We start from the raw sequence: 18,081 nt of genomic DNA on the forward strand, positions 1-18,081 counted from the left end.
ATGGAAAACACAAAGGTCATTTGTAGACATGGGGGGTGGCACACTGAAGATGCTGTGCTTAGATGTGTGTAAGGTATAAATCCAGCCCTGACTGTAGACCCATGGCTTCTTCAGTGGTAGCCACAACAAGATGGGGATGTGTGGGAGGGAAGAGAAGGATGTCAACTGCCTGGTGTGAGAGAGGGTTTGAATATAGCTGTGGGGCTCTCTGATACTTCTAGCTCAAACACTATTAGGTGGAGTGTTGGAGAAACCTTAATCTCCATTTGGTAGCACTGTCTCCACTTCCTGGATGGAAATTCCACTTCGAGGTTGTCAGCCATAAGTGGTGGTGGGCCATCCTGCCCATTCAGTCCCACTGTCACTGACTGTCTCTCAAGTTGGGATGAATCAGCACAAGCACGCACACACACTCTTGCCTCCTAATCTTGCATATGGTAGCACATCACCTTCCAGGACCAAATTGTTATACTGTATTTGATAGCTAGGTTATGCAGTCACATTACTCTGCCCTTGTAGAAGGCAAGGTGGGTTGGGTGACCGTGTAGATATTATGTGGCCACCTCAGATACTACATAGCCTCACTGTCATCCATTTGGATATGCCCCAGCGTCCATGACTGTCAAGTCTGGTGGTGCCATGTAGTTGTTGTGGAATACTTACAGTGAACGGTGCTAACGCCAGGATTAAAATTCAGTCCTATCCCAAATTTACAAAATGCATGATGTTAAAAATACGTAGTAGCTTCAACTGTGGCAAGATTGGTAAAGAGATATTTAATATAAATAGGCCCACCCTGGTGACATAATATTAACTATGTATGTATCCAGGTAGACAATGTCAAAAATGTGAAACTGTATAATATGCTAGATACACTACTTGATTACCAAAAAAAATCTAGTGCTCAAGTTACAGTGCAAGAATCGTTGAAGCATTCTGCAGCCATGTCACCTGGGGCTCTTAGAAGTTGAGCAGGATTGGTCCTGGTCAGTATTTGGGTGGGAGACCAAAAAAAGCACAGTGCCTGAGGGAGTGATATTTCTGTAAATGTCCCTTTTCCTTGCAAGTCAGTTTTGTTTCAGTGTTTCAGCATGGTGTTAGGGTGAACTGTTTTTTAGACACCACATTTTGAATGAGATATAAAATTAAGGTCCTGGCTCTGTTGGTCATCCAAAAATCTCATGGCACTTTTCATGAGCAGACAGGGTCTATCCTGGAGTCCTGAGTATATTCCAGTTTGGGTAATGATGTTCCATCTACTTAAATTCTTTCTCCCCTGCATCTATGTCACTTAAACTTCAGGTGATTTTCTGCCTTTCTTGCATGAAGCCTCTAAAAGAGAATACAGGCCTATAGCTTTTGGATAATTTAAATAGTATCTATGAAAAATAATAATATAACAGTTAAAATGATAGATAGTAATAGAATTGTATTATATTATATTTTGTTTAGTACCAGAAGTTGGGATTCAGTTTGGTTTTTAGGATTAGAACATTGCCTGGAAGGACTCTTGAGAGACTAGCAGTCTCATTGACATCATTTCTCTAGCACTCAAAGAGAAGCTTCTTCAAGAAGATGGTTTACAAATCATTTTGTCCCACAATTATGAAGAAGAAATTGGTACCAGAATTAATACACAATGTTCCTGTAGCCTTTGGCAAGCCATAGTCAGTCATGTACCATATCTGTTTCTGTAAAATCAATTATGTGGATATTTTGGGTCATTATTGCTGAGAAAGTAACATCATTCCATCTGGAAGAGAAGATTATGGGTTTAGATCTCATTGTAGGAGGTGGGATTTTGCTCAATGCTGATGAAGCGATACATCACTGGTGGAAAAGTTATGGGCTGGTTTACATATGTGAAATTAAATGGAGATTATCTATTGCTGGTATTGGCCCAGGTGCGCATTATAGATCTCTCAACACTATTCAAAAAGGCTATGGAAGAGTCCATTGTCCTCAACAACACACTTTCTCTGGATAGTAAAAGGTGCTGTCATAAGTAGTTATTATAGTAGGTAGGGTGATGGTGAGTGCCTCTTTTATATTCACATAATCATTCTAGCACAGCTACTATAATTCATTTCTCATTTGAGATAGATAATATAAAAAGCACTATAAAAATCTAATTCCAAGTAATACAATCTTGGCTGCAAGATTGTCTAATTGGTCCATTTCCAAAAGAAACAGACAAGTTAAATTCAGGACAGACCATCTTTTGGTGGTTAAAGCTGTAAATCAGCCCTACTCCATTACAGATCTCTCTGCCAAAAGTGGTGGGGAGAAACACAGTAATCCTAACATTCTAAGATTCTGTCTGCCCGTGACAAGAAAATTTGAGCAGTCAGTCCCCTTCATCTAAAGATATACTACTAACTAAAGCAGCCAGGATTTCCCATCAGAAAATACATCAGTGCTAAGCTTTGCCAAATCTTAACAATTGACTATATAGAGCAGTGGCTCTCAACCTCTCCAAACTATTGTACCCCTTTCCGGAGTCTGATTTGTTTTGTGTACCACCAAGTTACACCTCCCTTGAAATACAAAAATACAAAAGTGTCATGGCACGCTATTACTGAAAATTTTTTTACTTTCTCATTTTTACCATGTAATGATAAAATAAATCAATTAGAATATAAATACTGTACTTACATTTCAGAGTATAGTATACAGAACAGTATAAACAAGTTGTATGAAATTTTAGTGTGTACTGACTTTGCTAGGCCTTTTTATGAAGCTTGTTGTAAAACTAAGTAAATATCTAGAGTCATGTCTACACTACGAAAGTACTCCGATTTTACAGAAGTCAATTTTTGGGAACAGATTGTATAAAGATGAGTGCATGTGTCCACACTAAGCACATTAATTCGGCGGTGTGCGTCCACAGTACCGTGGCAAGCATTGATATTCCAAGTGATGCACTATGGGTAGCTATCCCACAGTTCCCACAGTCCCCGCTGCCCATTGGAATTCTGGGCTGAGCTCCCAATGCCTAATGGGGCCAAAAATTTGTCACGGGTGGTTATGGGTAAATGTCATCAGTCAACCCTCCCTCCTTCCATGAAAGCAACAGCAGACAATCATTTCGCGCCCTTTTCCCTGGATTGCCTGAGCAGATGCCATAGCATGGCAAGCATGGAGCCCGTTCAGCTCACCGCAGCAGTTATGACCATTTTAAACACCTCACGCATTATCATGCAGTTTATGCAGAACCAGCACCTGAAAACCAGGCGAGGAGGCGACGGCAGTGCAGTGATGAGGACGTGAACACAGATTTCTCTAAAACCACGGTCCCCAGCAATTTGGAGATCATGGTGTTACTGGGGCAGGCTCATGCTGTGGAACACCGATTCTGGGCCCGGGAAACAAGCACAGAGTGATGGGACCGCATAATGTTGCAGGTTTGGGATGATTCCCAGTGGCTCCAAAACTTTTGCATGCATAAGGGCACTTTCCTGGAACTTTGTGACTTGCTTTCCCCTGCCCTGAAGCGCAAGAATGCCAAGATGAGAGCAGCCCTCACAGTTCATGAATGATAGCAATAGCCCAGTGGAAGCTTGCAATGCCTGACTGCTACCGGTCAGTCGGAAATCAATTTGGAGGGGGCTGCTGTGATCCAAGTAGCCAATGCAATCACTGACCTTCTGCTAACAAGGGTAGTGACTCTGGGAAATGTGCAGGTCATAGTGGATGGCTTTGCTGCAATGGGGTTCCCTAAGTGTGGTGGGGCGATAGATGGAACGCATATCCCTGTTTTGGCACCGGACCACCTTGCCAACCAGTAAGTAAACCTCAAGGGGTACTTCTCAATGGTGCTGCAAGCACTGGTGGATCACAAGGGATGTTTCACCAACGTCAACGTGGGATGGCTGGGAAAGGTTCATGATGCTCGCGTCTTCAGGAGCTCTGGTCTGTTTAAATGGCTGCAGGAAGGGATTTACTTCCCAGACCAGGAAATAACTATTGGGGATGTTGAAATGCCTATAGTTATCCTTGGGGACCCAGCCTACCCCTTAATGCCCTGGCTCATGAAGCCATACACAGGCAGCCTGGACAGTAGTAAGGAGCAGTTCAACTGTAGGCTGAGCAAGTGCAGAATGGTGGTAGAGTGTGCATTTGGATGTTTAAAGGGTCACTGGCGCAGTTTACTGACTCGGTTAGACCTCAGCGAAACCAATATTCCCACTGTTATTACTGTTTGCTGTGCTCTCCACAATCTCTGTGAGAGTAAGGGGGAGATGTTTATGGCTGAGTGGGAGGTTGAGGCAAATCACCTGGCCGCTTAATACGTGCAGCCAGACACCAGGTCAGTTAGAATAGCACAGCAGGAAGCGGTGCGCATCAGAGAAGCTTTGAAAACCAGTTTCATGACTGGCCATGGTACTGTGTGACACTTCTGTTTGTTTCTCCTTGATGAAAACCCACCCCCTTGGTTGCCTCTAAATTCCCTGTAAGCCACCCGCCCTCCTCCCTTCGATCACAGCTTGCTTGCAAAGGAAATAAAGTCACTATCATTTTAAAAACATGTATTCTTTATTAATTGATTATAAAAATAGGGAGATAACACACAAGGTAGCCTGGGTGGGGTGTGGGAGGAGGGTAGGAGGAAAGGAAAAGGCCACTTAAAAACTTGTTGAATGACAGCCTTCTGTTGCTTGGGCTGTCCACTGGGGTGGAGTGGTTGGGTGCCCGGAGCCTTCCCCCCCGCCGTTTTTGGGCGTCTGGGTGCGGAGACTAGGGAACTTGGGGAGGAGGGAGGGTGGTTAAACAGGGGCTGGAGCGGCAGTCTGTGATCCTGCTGCCGTTCATGAACTTCCACCAGACGCCGGAGCATGTCCGTTTGATCGCTCAGTAGCCCCAGCGTTGCCTCATGCCTCCTCTGATCTTCCTGCCGCCACCTCTCCTCACATTCATCTGCCATTTTCCTGTACTCTGCTGTTGTGTCCCTCCACGCATTCTGCTGAGCTCTGTCAGTGCCGGACGACAGCATGAGCTCAGAGAATATTTCATCACGCATGTGTTTTTTCTCGCCGCCTTATCTGAGATAGCCTTTGGGAAGGAGAAGGGAGGCTTGAAACATTTGCAGCTGCTGGAGGAAAAAAAGGGAGTGAAGTATGTAAAAAGATACATTTTATAGAACAATGGCTATACTCTTTCACGGTGAACAACACTATTCATATTATATAGCACATGTGATTTTGGTACAAGGTCTCATTTTGCACCTTATATTGAGTGCCTGCGGCTTTGGTGTTAGAGATCACACACGCATTGCCAGGCAACAGAATTCGGCTTGCAGGCGGCCATGGTAAGCCATAGTCTTTCGGCTTCTGCAACTTTCATAACAGCAGCGCCCTCCTCTCCCGTACCAAGCAAAGCATGTTGTGTTGGCCATTTAGTGCTGCAGTTTTCCTGTAAACGTGCAGCAACAGAAACCAAACTAACCCCTCCCATCCAATTCTCTGGGATGATCACTTTACCCCTCACCCCACCACATGGCTGGTATCAGGGAAGATCCCTGCTAGCCAAACGTGAACAGCTCAGTGCCAATGCCCCCCCCACCCCATGGCTAACTGCGGGGAGGATTTCTTTTCAGCCACAGGCAAACAGCCCAGTAGGAACAGTCACCTCTGAATGTCCTCTTAATTAAATTCCCCTATTTCAACCAGGTTACCATGAACGATATCACTCTCCTGAGGATAACACAGAGAGATAAAGAACGGATGTTGCTTGAGTGCCAGCAAACACCTGGACCATACGCTGCCAGGCTTTGTCATGGAATGATACCAGATTACTTGCTACTAGCATGGCGTGGTAGTGTCCTACCATGGAGGACAGAATAAGGCTGCTCTCCCCAGAAACGTTCTGCAAAGGTTTTTAGAGTACCTCCAGGAGAGCTTCATGGAGATGTCCCTGGAGGATTTCTGCTCCATCCCCAGACACGTTAACAGACTTTTCCAGTAGCTGTACTGGCCATAAATGCATCCCAAGTCCTCAGGGCTTCTTAATCATTAAAATACGCTTGCTTTTATAACAGGTATTATATATTAAAAAGGTACACTCACCAGAGGTCCCTTCTCCGGCTTCGTTGGGTTGGGAGGGTGTTTCAGTCAGGGTGATAAAAAGATCCTGGCTGTTGGGGAGAACGGTGTGCTGTGTGCTCTCCTCAAGCTCGTCCTTCTCCTCCTCATCTTCCCCATCCGCAAAATCCTCAGGCATGGCGGAGAGTACCCCATCATCAGAGTCCACGGACAGGGGTAGGGTAGTGGTGGTGGCCCCCCCCTAGAATTGCATGCAGCTCAGCGTAGAAGCGGCATGTCTGGGGCTCTGTCCCGGAGCGTCCATTTGATTCTTTGGTTTTCTGGTACGCTTGTCTGAGCTCCTTAAGTTTCACGTGGCACTGTGTTGCGTCCCTGCTGTAGCCTCTGTCCCTCATGGCCTCGGAGATTTTTTGAAATGTTTTGGCATTTCGTCTTTTGGAACGTAGTTCTGATAGCCCGGATTCCTCTCCCCATACAGCGACCAGATCCAGTACCTCCCATTCGGTCCATGCCGGAGCTCTTTTTCAATTCTGGGACTGCATGGTCACCTGTGCTGATGAGCTCGCCTGGCCAAACAGGAAATGAGATTCAAATGTCCCGGGGCTTTTCCTGTACACCTGGCCAGTACATCCGAGTTCAGAATGCTGCCCAGAGCGGTCACAATGGTGCACTGTGGGATAGCTCCCGGATGCCAATACCTTCGAATTGCATCAGACTAACCCTAATTCAAAACGGTGATGTTGATTTCAGCGCTAATCCCCTCATTGGGGAGGAGTACAGAAATCGGTTTTAAGAGCCCTTTATGTTGAAAAAAATGGCTTCGTTGTGTGGATGGGTGCAGGGTTAATTTGATTTAATACTGCTAAATCTGACATAAACTCTTAGTGTAGACCAGACCTAGATGAGTTGATGTGCCCCCTGGAAGACCTCTGTGTATCTCCGGGGGTACACGTACCCCTAGTTGAAAACCACTGATATAGAGAGTAGAGTTGGTATTTACATTGCACAGTCTTAACATTAATGAGAATATAGAGATCTTAATATTTCAAGGTGCAGGGATCTGTACAGAAGGAGCTCATGAGCTTATTACACACTGATGCTTTGACGTCAGGAATTTCAGATAGACATAATTCTCTCTAAAGCAGGTAGAGTTAAAGAGGACTAAACCAGTGTGTTGAAGAGAATGGATTATTTTACATCATCAGAAATGCTAACAGGGTTTCTTTGCAATTATAATTATAATTATATATAGCATATGCTGTCCATGATCCTCAAAATACAGTGATGCATCTTTTATACATTCTTGTTTTAATTTCATGGTAGCAAAAAAAAGATAACATTTGTCTCTGCTTATTGCCGTGTATACTGGTGGGAAAACATCAACATAAATATTTAAGTGCTGCACTGAATGGTCTGCTAGCAATTATTGAAAACAGCAGTTGACATTGTTGAGTCTAACTGCATTCGTCAGAGAGCTTTGGCTTAAAGCCTGGAAATCAAAGAATAATTAATGTAATCTTTTGTTTTTCACCCCTTCCTGTTAACGTCATTGTGCATTCAAAAAATTGTAGAAAAGAAAGTCATCATGAAAATTAAAAAAACAAATCAAGGGGAAATATAAATCACTATTTAACATCCAATTCTCTGTCACCAAAGTCTGAACCAATTAGACACCAAGAATCAATATTTTATAAAAGTTGAATGAAGGACAACTGTATTTTCATTTTCTCTCTTATGCTAGGCTACAGTGCTATGATGGGATGTCATGACATAGTGTGTAGACAACATGGCATGATGCTTTGTGGGAGTTTATCATGCTGTTGCGTAGTGACTCTACATCATGACATTGTGGTGCATTTATACTTCATATTGGTATTTTGCAATATCATGTTGCTGCACTGATATCAAAGTATGTGTATGAATTAGATTTTGATCCCTAAAAGTTCATCTGAAGATCTCTGCTGACTTCAGTTAAAGATCCTCTGCCAAATAATACTCTCTGTTGAAGAAGATCTGTTGAAATCTCTCTCCCTTTCTTTATGCTTTAGGGTTTTCTACAACACCCATCTTCGTAGCATCTAAATGCCCTAAAATCTGTCAGAGCAAAAAGAAAGCAAGTTGGAATGTTGAGTGTGATGGTGCTCCAGGATCCTAACGTTAGAGGATCTTCTAGTCTGAGCACTTTTCAGTTTCTGAGGAGGAAGGAGGGGCCAATATGGCATCTACATTCCTCTCCTTGAGCTGCAGAGTGGCCCCAGTGTGTGATCTCTGTGAGTTTGAAGCTCCACTTTTAAGGGTCAGGAGTAGATCTAATAATCCATTTCCAACCTCACAGGAATTTTCAGATGTTCTATAGCTCCCCAAGAGACAGGGTGTTCTTTAGTTGAATAGAGAACTGGGGAATATCACAAAGCACGCTGAGTTTTGTGAGAATGGCCTGACATCTGTGGAATTCCCCTGCTCATCTCAGTGCATTGGTAGCTTAGGAAAGCCCTTTGACTATTCATTTCGTGATTTAGGCTCTACTCACTCTCAGTTTGATTTATAAGATGTTCTGTGAGTTGATATCCAAATAGTGCCTTGGTCATTCTTCAGATTATTGGCACAGAGGGTATGATTTGGCACATATTTACCTGATCTGCACAGTCATATTGCCTGACACGTCCACACACAGGGAGACTGGAATGCAACATCCCATAATATTAATGTGTGGCAAACCTAAGGGAGCTAGAAGTTGTCATATAGCCCTAATGCAAAAAATTCTCTATAATTTCAATAGATTGGGGGGCATCAATATCTTGAGACAGTGTAGGGTTGGGGAGAGAGGTGATGCCTATCACACTAGTATAAATGTTCTGGAGAAAAGTCAGTCTGCATGTTCGCAGAACCACCAAACAGGAGAAAAATAATACATGTCTGAGACATTTCTCCATCACGATTCAGATAGCACTTTTAGTTTAACTCTCCTTTTTTAGTCATCGCTGTTGGTTACACCTTATTTCTTCTTTATATCTCAGATGCCTTATGTCAATTTTAAAAAAGGGGGGAGGGGATTGTATGACAAGAATTGAAAACTTTGTACCAAAAATCTCCAACCCAGCACTTACATGTAATCCTCTTCCAGATTCATATTGGCTCTTCCCCAGCGATTTGAATACTAGAAAATTTGTCTTTAGAGTCTCATGAGCTGTAATTTGTAAGATAACTGTACACACTAGACTTGTGGTGAAGAGCCATTGTTGCCAACTCTCATGATATTATCATGAGTGTCATAATAGTTAATGTTTTCTTAAAGCTCCAGCTCCTGGTGTCATGTGTTTATGTGAGAATCCTTAAAAAGTTTCTAGTCCCGGTAATTGCAGAGAAAAGTGAACCCTAAAGGTTCAAAATCAAAGCAAACAAAAAGGACAGATTTATTTATTTATTTTTAAAAATCATGATTTTTAAGTCCATCTTAATTTTGGAGAGGCCGACTTGTGATTGTTGAACACTTGGGGTTGGCAATACTGATGTCCAAATGAGCTACCATAAATAGAAAGGAACTCTCAGACTGCTCTCAGTGGTGAGATGGCAATGGGAGCCAGTTGTGCTGCTGTGGCTGATGACATGAGGTGATCAGCACACCACCTATCAACATGATCTTTTCAAATTAAGTGTTGATGTTTGGATGCAAGAAGCTATGGCATCAGAGAGATTTAGGGCCTGATATACTGTATTACTCACTAAAGTCACTAGGTTGATCAGAACCTTACAGAACAGGAACATCTAAGAAAAGTTAAGTGTTTTACTTTGCCAGGAGAGAAGACATAAAAGAAGAAAATAAGCAAAGGTGGAGGAGAAGGTATGAAGCAAAAAGCCATTTGGGGGATTGGTGTGACAGAGAGAGGAAGAGAGAATGCAGACTGAGAGCCAACCCACCATATAGGGATGCATTAGAAAGTCAGTAGTTACCAGCGACCACCCCAATACAATTTTGTCCCCAGCTCATTTAACATCTGGACCAATGGGGTTCCTCTTGCAGTTTGAACTTGCTCGGCAGATCAATCATCTGCTTTCATGACTTTTTCTCCCTGTGCAGCTGTACTACATCCGCCAGGTGACTCTCTGTCCAATCACTTCCAAAGCCTATAATACTATGTGGGTGATTGATCTGTTCCGTCAGAAACATTGCACCAAGACAGCTAAAAATCACTTGGATCTTAGAGTTCTTTTAGCAGAGGTGGGTTTTGTGTTGTCAGGTAGTACTCTCCAGGAACAAAATTCTGCCTTTGAGACCGTCCAAAGAAAAATGAATGGGTTGATACTGAAGTCCCATCCCCTTGTCAAATATCTTATCTAAAATTAACATTTGATTCCCTAGTCCTGCCATGGAGTCTAAATTTAGTTATAAAGCTTTTTCCCTGCATTTTGAGTCTATAACCAATTTTCACCTAGGCTCCCTCTCTTTAAAAAAAGGACTTTGGCCAAGGGAATTGGAAATAGTTTCCCTCTCTTATGAAGAAGTTCTCAGAACAGTATGAGGATTTATTTGCCCATCAGTCTTCCGGTCATCTCACTCAGGAAAGGTCTTTCCCTCCCAAGTCAGTGGGCACTACATAGACAACTACTTGAGCAGGAACAAAAAGTGAGAATTTCCCTACCTATAAATTGGGTTTCCACTATCAACCATTCAACTTTGATTCTCTGCTAGGGTGGATCCCAGTGTTATAGTCTCTTTTGTACAGTGTATTATTGTTATTTAGTTGAGTTTTCCAGGGGTATTTCTGAAAGCTAGAGAAGAATCCAATTTAACAGATGGGGCTGGGGAGAGGTGCAGCTAGGTGCTGAGGAGGAATTTCTGGGATAACTGTGACTTGTATATCTATGAAGCAGGTTCAAAGAACAGAGGGAGACCTATAGATCCAAAGTGATAAATCCTGTGTTGGAGAAACCTGTTTGATGGGTCCCTTTATGAAACTCCATGGTTACATGCTGGTCTGAAGTACCTTGGATAGCATAGTGTGATAACTGTGGGTAAATGGTGACTTTTCAGTGACAACCACTATGTTGCTAGAACTTGGATCTTAGAGTTCTTTTAGCAGAGGTGGGTTTTGCGAACTACATGCATCTGTGGGGCTGTCTCCTTCTCTCTCATGCCTCCCTACTTTCTCTTCCTCTCTGTCATTTTCTTTTCTCCTCCCCATCTTAGTCTCTTTGATACTTACAAAAAGACTCTTAGAATGAGAAGATGGTTTGTCACACTCTGTCTGACCCTTGAGGTTTTTATTTTTGAAAGTGTGCTTGCACGGTATGTGGGCTCTTCCATCTCTATTTTTGTACTGTATATTGAGGCACTGTGAATTCACCTCTTCTTGGCTGTTTCCACTGAGAATTTTTCTATACTAACCCCACACTTGGGCAATAATAGCACTATTATGATGGTTTACGAGGGAATAATCCAGTTCCTGACTGGAGAAACTATGGGGCTGACTGCCAAATAGTTTATCCTGACAGAGGAACTAGATCATTGCCAAGTAAAATAGTGCAGTGGTACTTTTATTGCTAGCAAGCGACCAGCATTTAAGAAGTGGCAAAAAACAAGAGAGCAAGGGTGTGAATCAGTACTCAGCTAATGGAAACAATTGAAATTAAAGTAGGTCATTCATTCTGCAGTTGATTCACTCAAAATAATATTGTCCATATGCAGTTCAAATGGTTTGTATTAAAATAAAGAAAATTTCGGAGAGTAATGAGTAGATTATCATGATGCCGTGGGGTGCAGTGATGATGTCTGCACAGCACTGTTAACTCCAGGGCATATTGGTTATCAGGAAATAATCAGGATGAAAATGAACATTCTGAGTGGCCTGCCTGGCTCGCTTATACTGTATTGACATGGGTATTCTCAGTTCAATAGCAACGTGCTGTTTCTGAGCATAACAAAACTCATTAATACTTTAATGTCCAAAGAGTATTGGAAAATGAGACCCAGTTCAGTTTGTGAATTCAGGGAGAGTATGAGAGTCAAGACATAATATTGTGCTTTCTTATTCCACAGCAGGAGAAACCCAAACTTTTGGAGCCCTTGGATTATGAAACTGTCATCACAGAGATTGAAAGAAATACTGAGGACAACCCTCTTAAAGATCTCATATTGTTCCCCAATGATGACTTTTCAGTAAGTTTAATGAAATGTGTTTTATTTACAGTTTTTAATCTCTAGACATGGTGGGAAGGTCAAATGTCACAGAAGAGGCTCCTAACTGGTCCATATATCTTTTATTTTGGGGCCACTTTTTACTCCTTTCTCTCTCCCTGCTGCACACCTCGCACTCTCCAAGAGTAGACACAGTGCATATCTTCAATGATTGCCATATATATCTCAAGAGCTCAGGAAATCTACCGTGTCTTAGACAGCGTCCAGCATGATGGGCCAGGGTAGGCCATTTTCAGCTTGGCTCTGCCAGGCAGCAGGAACTACTTGTATGCAGAGATACCCAATTCTGGCTCACGTAGAGTATTCCTTAACCAGTCTGGTTCTGAATGATATTCAGTCTGATAGTACCCCAGGAAGCTATGGACCTTATTATTAAAATATGATGATTAGAGGTACTTCAGTCCCTGTGGCCCCAAGGCTTCAGACATCCTCAGCCCAGCCCTGATTTGTGCTTAGTTTGTAGTCACCTAATGTGGACTAGGGTGTTTGGGTATTTTCAAAATAAAGCAAAACCAAAATAATTAACTGAGCTGTTAAGGTATTAAAATAATATTTATGGATCCATAATAAGTAAATTCATTGCATGCTTCAAAACAGTACAGCCAGATCCTCACGTGTATAAATCAGCAGAGCTCCCTGAGGATCTGGCCCTTTGTTTCAACTTAGGACAGGGGTTCTCAACCTTTCTCTTTCTGAGCTCCCCTCCTCCTCCCGCCACTATAAAAGCTTCATGGCCCACCTGTGCCACAATAACTGATTTTCTGCATATAAAATCCATGGCCCGTGTTAGGGGGTAACAAGTAGGGCAGTTGCCTGGGACCTCATGTCACAGGGGCTCCCGCAAAGCTACATTGCTCAGGCTTTGGCTTCAGCCCTGGGTGGCAGGGCCTGCAGCACTTCCCGCAGCTCCTATTGGCTGGGAATGGTGAACCGCGGCCACTGGGAGGTGCGGGCAGCCGTGCCTATGGACGGTCAATGTAAACAAACAGTTTCGCAGCCCACCAGCGGATTACCCTGACAGGCTGCAGGTTGCCTACCACCATCTCCAAAATGGTCCGTCCTGCTCCATTCCCCTAGTAAAAGTCTTCTTCAGGCCCTGGTCATCTTCTTCCTCGACTGCTGTAACCCCCCAGCTTCTCATCTTCCTCTCTCTGATTTGTCCACAGTGCTGCTGTTCAAATTATCTCATGGGCATGCTGCTTTGACTATATAACTCTCCCATCAGATCCCTCCCTCTCACCACCTTCTGCATCACATCCAAGCACCTTGTCTTCATCTCAAAGGCCCTGCACACCTTAGGTCTTGCTTACCTCTCTGCTCTGATTTATTTTCACTCCTCCACCTTGACCACTTTCACTTTATCCAACCTTCATGCCTTGTCGCCCCTTTCTTCTCCAGCCACTTCCCTGCATTTCTTTCCGTATGGTCCTTTGTGGCTGGACACCTCCAGCACTACCCCTCTTGATGCTGATCCACCATACCCTCAGTCCTCTCCTTTCAAGTCTTTCCTGAGCTCTCACTTCTTCCATGAAGCAGATAAACCTGGCCCCTTCCCCTAATGGAGCAACAAGCTTGATTCCTCACTGTCTGCACCTTTGCTTCTATGAAAGCAAAATTTGGCCCTGCGTGAATGTGTATTAATAATCATAAAAGGTGTTTGGCTAGATTTAATGGGTACATTGATATCATAAAGAGTGTAAAACGCATTGGACTCAACAGGATGTGAAAATTTATGTTCTTCTTTTTTTCAAATTCTTTTTGTTAACTCTGTCATTCAAATTCTAAATTAAATCTCCCCCAAATGAACTATAAATATTATCATGTATCTAGTTGGAACCTTGAAATTGAAGGAATTCATAGGGCTGGTCTAATCTTTTTAGTAGAGAGCATCAGTGGGAGGTGAATTCTAATGTGCACAAACGTCACACATTAGCTGGCCCAAATGGACCCAGCTGGCATGCACTAAAAGTTCCTTAGTTCACATTAACGGATCCCATTTCAAACTGAGTGATGCAAGTCTAACATTATTGTTATTGTTTATTGTTGCATGAATGCTTTGGAGCCCTGGTCACAAACTGGGACTGTGTTAGCTGCTGTATGAACCCAGACCAAAAAAGACAGTCCCTTCCTCAAAAACCTTGTAATCGAAGGATAAAACAAGAAACAACAGATGGCTACACACAGACAGATGGGGGAGTGCAAGAAAAGAAATGAGACAGTATTGGGCAGCATGATAGGCAATGGAATCAGCACATCAGCAGCTTAACTGTTCTCAAGCTTTTGGAAAGCATCATGGGAAAGGAGAATTTTAAGGAGCGATTTGAAGGAGGATAATGTGATAGCTTTGCAGATGTTTATAGAATATACAATAACCTTAGACTATATGTATAGAGCCATTCATGTTCAGTGTAGCAATGTGCACTCATACAGAAGTGATATTTAGTGTTTAGTTAGGGTTAGCTTGTTCTTTGTTTTAAAATGAAATTAGTGATTTTTTGCGTGGAGGGAAAAGAAGGGCGAAGGAAGGTAATGTACTGGAATTAGTATCAGAGCTCCTCCTTACGGAATGTCTATGAGCAAAATTCTCTGCTGGAGTAACTCCATTGAATTCAATAGAATTACACCAGCAGAGAATTTCACCCTATAGATTAGATTGGTACAGGAAGCACTATGTAAACACATATTGAAGATTCCCCTTAAAATGTTCAAGATTGCATCTCTCATTCTTTCCCTTCAGTATGTACTCTCAGTTCCTATTGATTCCAATGGAAACATATCCGAGAACAGAATTTGGTCCGCATAAAAGTCCTGTTTATACCACAGATCATGTGCTGCAATCTGTGGGATCATTGAGGTTCCATCTTCTCCTGTCTTTTTAATTTCATGGGCTCATTCTATCTTACTTTCCTTAAAATTTATGGTAAATCTGTTTATTTAAATGAGAACAGGATTGAGCTGCTTTTCTTTAGTGGGTTTGAGTCTGAGCCCTAATATACCCCAACATGTTTTGTGTGGTTAGCAGTTTGAAAGGTCTTTGTTTTCTAACCAATTAAAACCAATTCTGACCGTCTGTGGTGCATCAGCCTGAAAGCTATATTTCTAGTTGCTTTCATTCAGAGTTTTTAAAAAAATGAGACAGATGTAGAGTAAAAGCACCTAAGTCATCTTTGAAAATGGGACTTAGAAACCTAAATTTAATCAAAAGCTAATGGGATTTAGGCCCCTAATTCAGTTCCCCCTTGTCTATTATTAATGAGCAGCAATATTTTCATTTGGCTTTTTCTGCTGAAATACAGTCCCACCTGAATCTAGAAAGAGAGATGATCACAAATCTTAATTTAATTGCTCTTTTTTACTAACCAAACACCTGAGGCTGACAGCCATGTATATGAATGTTTCACAGAATCATCATTAGAAGCAGGGGCATTATATTTGCATGCATATTCTGAGGATAATTTAAAAATGATTATGTGTGCTTTTGACTCTATGGTTAGGCCAGAATTTCAGAACTCTGCATGCAATTGCCTATTAAAAAAAAATGAACATGCAGTAGCGTAGCAGGGAGCTGACCCTGGAGCTTAGTCCTTTGGAGTCAACAGGAAGATTCTCATTGACTTGAATGGGCATTAGATTAGGCTCCTAATGTGAACATCTAAAAACCATAATTGTATGCACAGTCACTGTATTTGGCACACATTTACAAATGCAGAATTCTGTAAATCTGGGCCTTCATTCAGAACGTAAGAATGGCCATACTGTGTCAGACCAAAGGTCCATCTAGCCTAGTATCCTGTCTTCTGGTAGAGGTCAGTGCCAGGTGCTTCAAAGTGAATGATCAGAATAGGGCAATCATCAAGTGGTCCAGTCCCAGCATCTGACAATCACGAGTATGAGTGTCTATTCTTCACACTCAGGTGTTGTTATAAATAAAGGGTCTCTGCTGTGATCAAATGCAGTAACAGATCAGGCTTAAAACCATTGAACTATAGCAACAGTCAACAAAAGAGTTTAAGCTCTGAACAGGAAGTGCTCTTGTGGCAAGGCAGTTTGTAGCTAGTGGTCTAAACACAGCTAATTCTCAGAAGGGAAGTTCTGTGCAGCTTTTAAAAACAGAGTTAACTATAATATTGTACAAGATCTTCATGTCCCGGTTCTGTGTAAATTTAGCTGTTGTATTCCTTTACTTTAGAGAATTTTTAACAGGAGATTTGGCCAAGTCCACTTAGATGAATAATTGGCAACACAGATCCACTTGTATATGAAGGCATGCAGTTTTTTATTTGCTTTATTCCAGTCCTTTATGTAGTCCAAGCTTCTTGAGAGGCAGTGTTGTATGTGCAGTGGATAGAGCACCGGTATGGGAGTCAGCTGACCTGCATTCAGTTGCTTGCTTTGCCATTGTATTGCTGTGTGTGACCTTTGCAAATTATGGGGCATCTCTGAGCCTCTGTTTCCCTACCTGTAAAATGGGGAAAAATAAAGATTTACCACTTTTTGCTCAGCACCTTGACCTCAGTTGATGAAAAGCAATGTAAATCCTAAGCTTTATTAAGGAACAGTCTTGGTAAAACAATTAAAAATTCTGCATTCCCTATAGTAGCTATCGTGAGTGGATTCAACCTGAGGTCTTCTTCATTCCTGTCAAGCAAAAGAGCTTTCGTTTGGGTCTGTAGCTCAGCCACCATCATGACAATGATAAGATTCTTAGTTGTAGAATATACCATTAGGCTTTCCATTACACCCACCAGCCCCACTCAATCTGCAAAATTTATAGCCATGGATAGCATATGGTCCTTAGTAATGATGGACTTCAGTTTACAAGCTATGTTGCTGATGGGTCTTAGATCCCTGATCCTGCAAAGAGCTCTGTACGAGTGGACCCCCAGTGTAGGCAGTGGGCCTCCATAGGAGCACAGGGATTCATTTAGATTTTCAGGTGCATTTTGACAAAAGCAAAGGAAAGGAGTGGCAATTCAAAGTCATTCATGAAGACAAGAAATAGTCGTTGGACCAGCAAAAGAGAGTGAAGTGAGCTGTAGCTCACGAAAGTTTATGCTCAAATAAATTGGTTAGTCTCTAAGGTGCCACTAGTACTCCTTTTCTTTTTGTCTTTACAGTGTGGTAGTTATGGCACTCATCTAGAATATGGGACGCCCCAGTTCAAATCCATACTCCAGTGACTACTTAATTATTGGTGCAAAATGCTCCGGCTTCAAGAGGAGGCACTGAGAAAGCCCCATACCTGAAGATCCCATGGCCTTGTGGTTAGGAGACTCTCTTGCAATGTGGAAGACCCAAGTTCAAATCCCTTTTCCACATCAGGCAGAGGGGGAATTGAACCTGGGTCTCCCATGTGCACTGGGCTAAAGCTCAAAAGGAGGTGGCACCACCACCACATCCTCCTTTGGTCATTTTGTGAATCCTTTCCTTCGCTTATGTCCAAAATTCCTGAAAATCTAAACAGTGGGTTTTGGGTACAAACAAAATGTTTTGTTTTGACATTATCAAAATGTTACAGTTCATTTTGACTGGCACTATTTTTTTTCAAATTTTTTAAATTTTCATTGAATAGTTTTGAAAAAAATGTCATTTTCAGTTTGACCCGAAACAAATTTGAAATTGCCAGGGAACCGAAAAATCCATTATTCAGCCAGCTCCATTACTGAGTTCTCCATAGTTGCCCTGTTGTGAAGCCATAAATCACTGAGGGGACCTTCACTATCATAAAATTGGACCCTAAAATTGTAACATCCTGAGCACTGCCATCTGTCCCCACTTCATTTCTTTAACACTCATGAAAGCTTATGCAAGTCTCCACTGTACATAGACCTAGAATAATAAGAC

The 18,081-nt window shown here is 42.3% G+C and overlaps 1 protein-coding gene across 18 annotated transcripts in view; it reads left to right on the plus strand.

Moving 5' to 3' along the window:
• DOCK10 (dedicator of cytokinesis 10) overlaps positions 1-18,081 on the plus strand; it is a 245,032-nt gene that overhangs the window by 81,628 nt on the left and 145,323 nt on the right. For all 18 annotated transcript variants that reach the window (XM_073359912.1, XM_073359918.2, XM_073359919.1 and 15 more), the window contains exon 2: positions 12,079-12,198. In XM_073359912.1, the coding sequence (XP_073216013.1) occupies positions 12,079-12,198 (120 nt within the window). The remainder of the gene's footprint in view (positions 1-12,078; positions 12,199-18,081) is intronic.

Source organism: Lepidochelys kempii, chromosome 9 (genome assembly GCF_965140285.1).
Source record: "Lepidochelys kempii isolate rLepKem1 chromosome 9, rLepKem1.hap1, whole genome shotgun sequence".
NCBI classification, from domain to species: Eukaryota; Metazoa; Chordata; order Testudines; family Cheloniidae; genus Lepidochelys; species Lepidochelys kempii.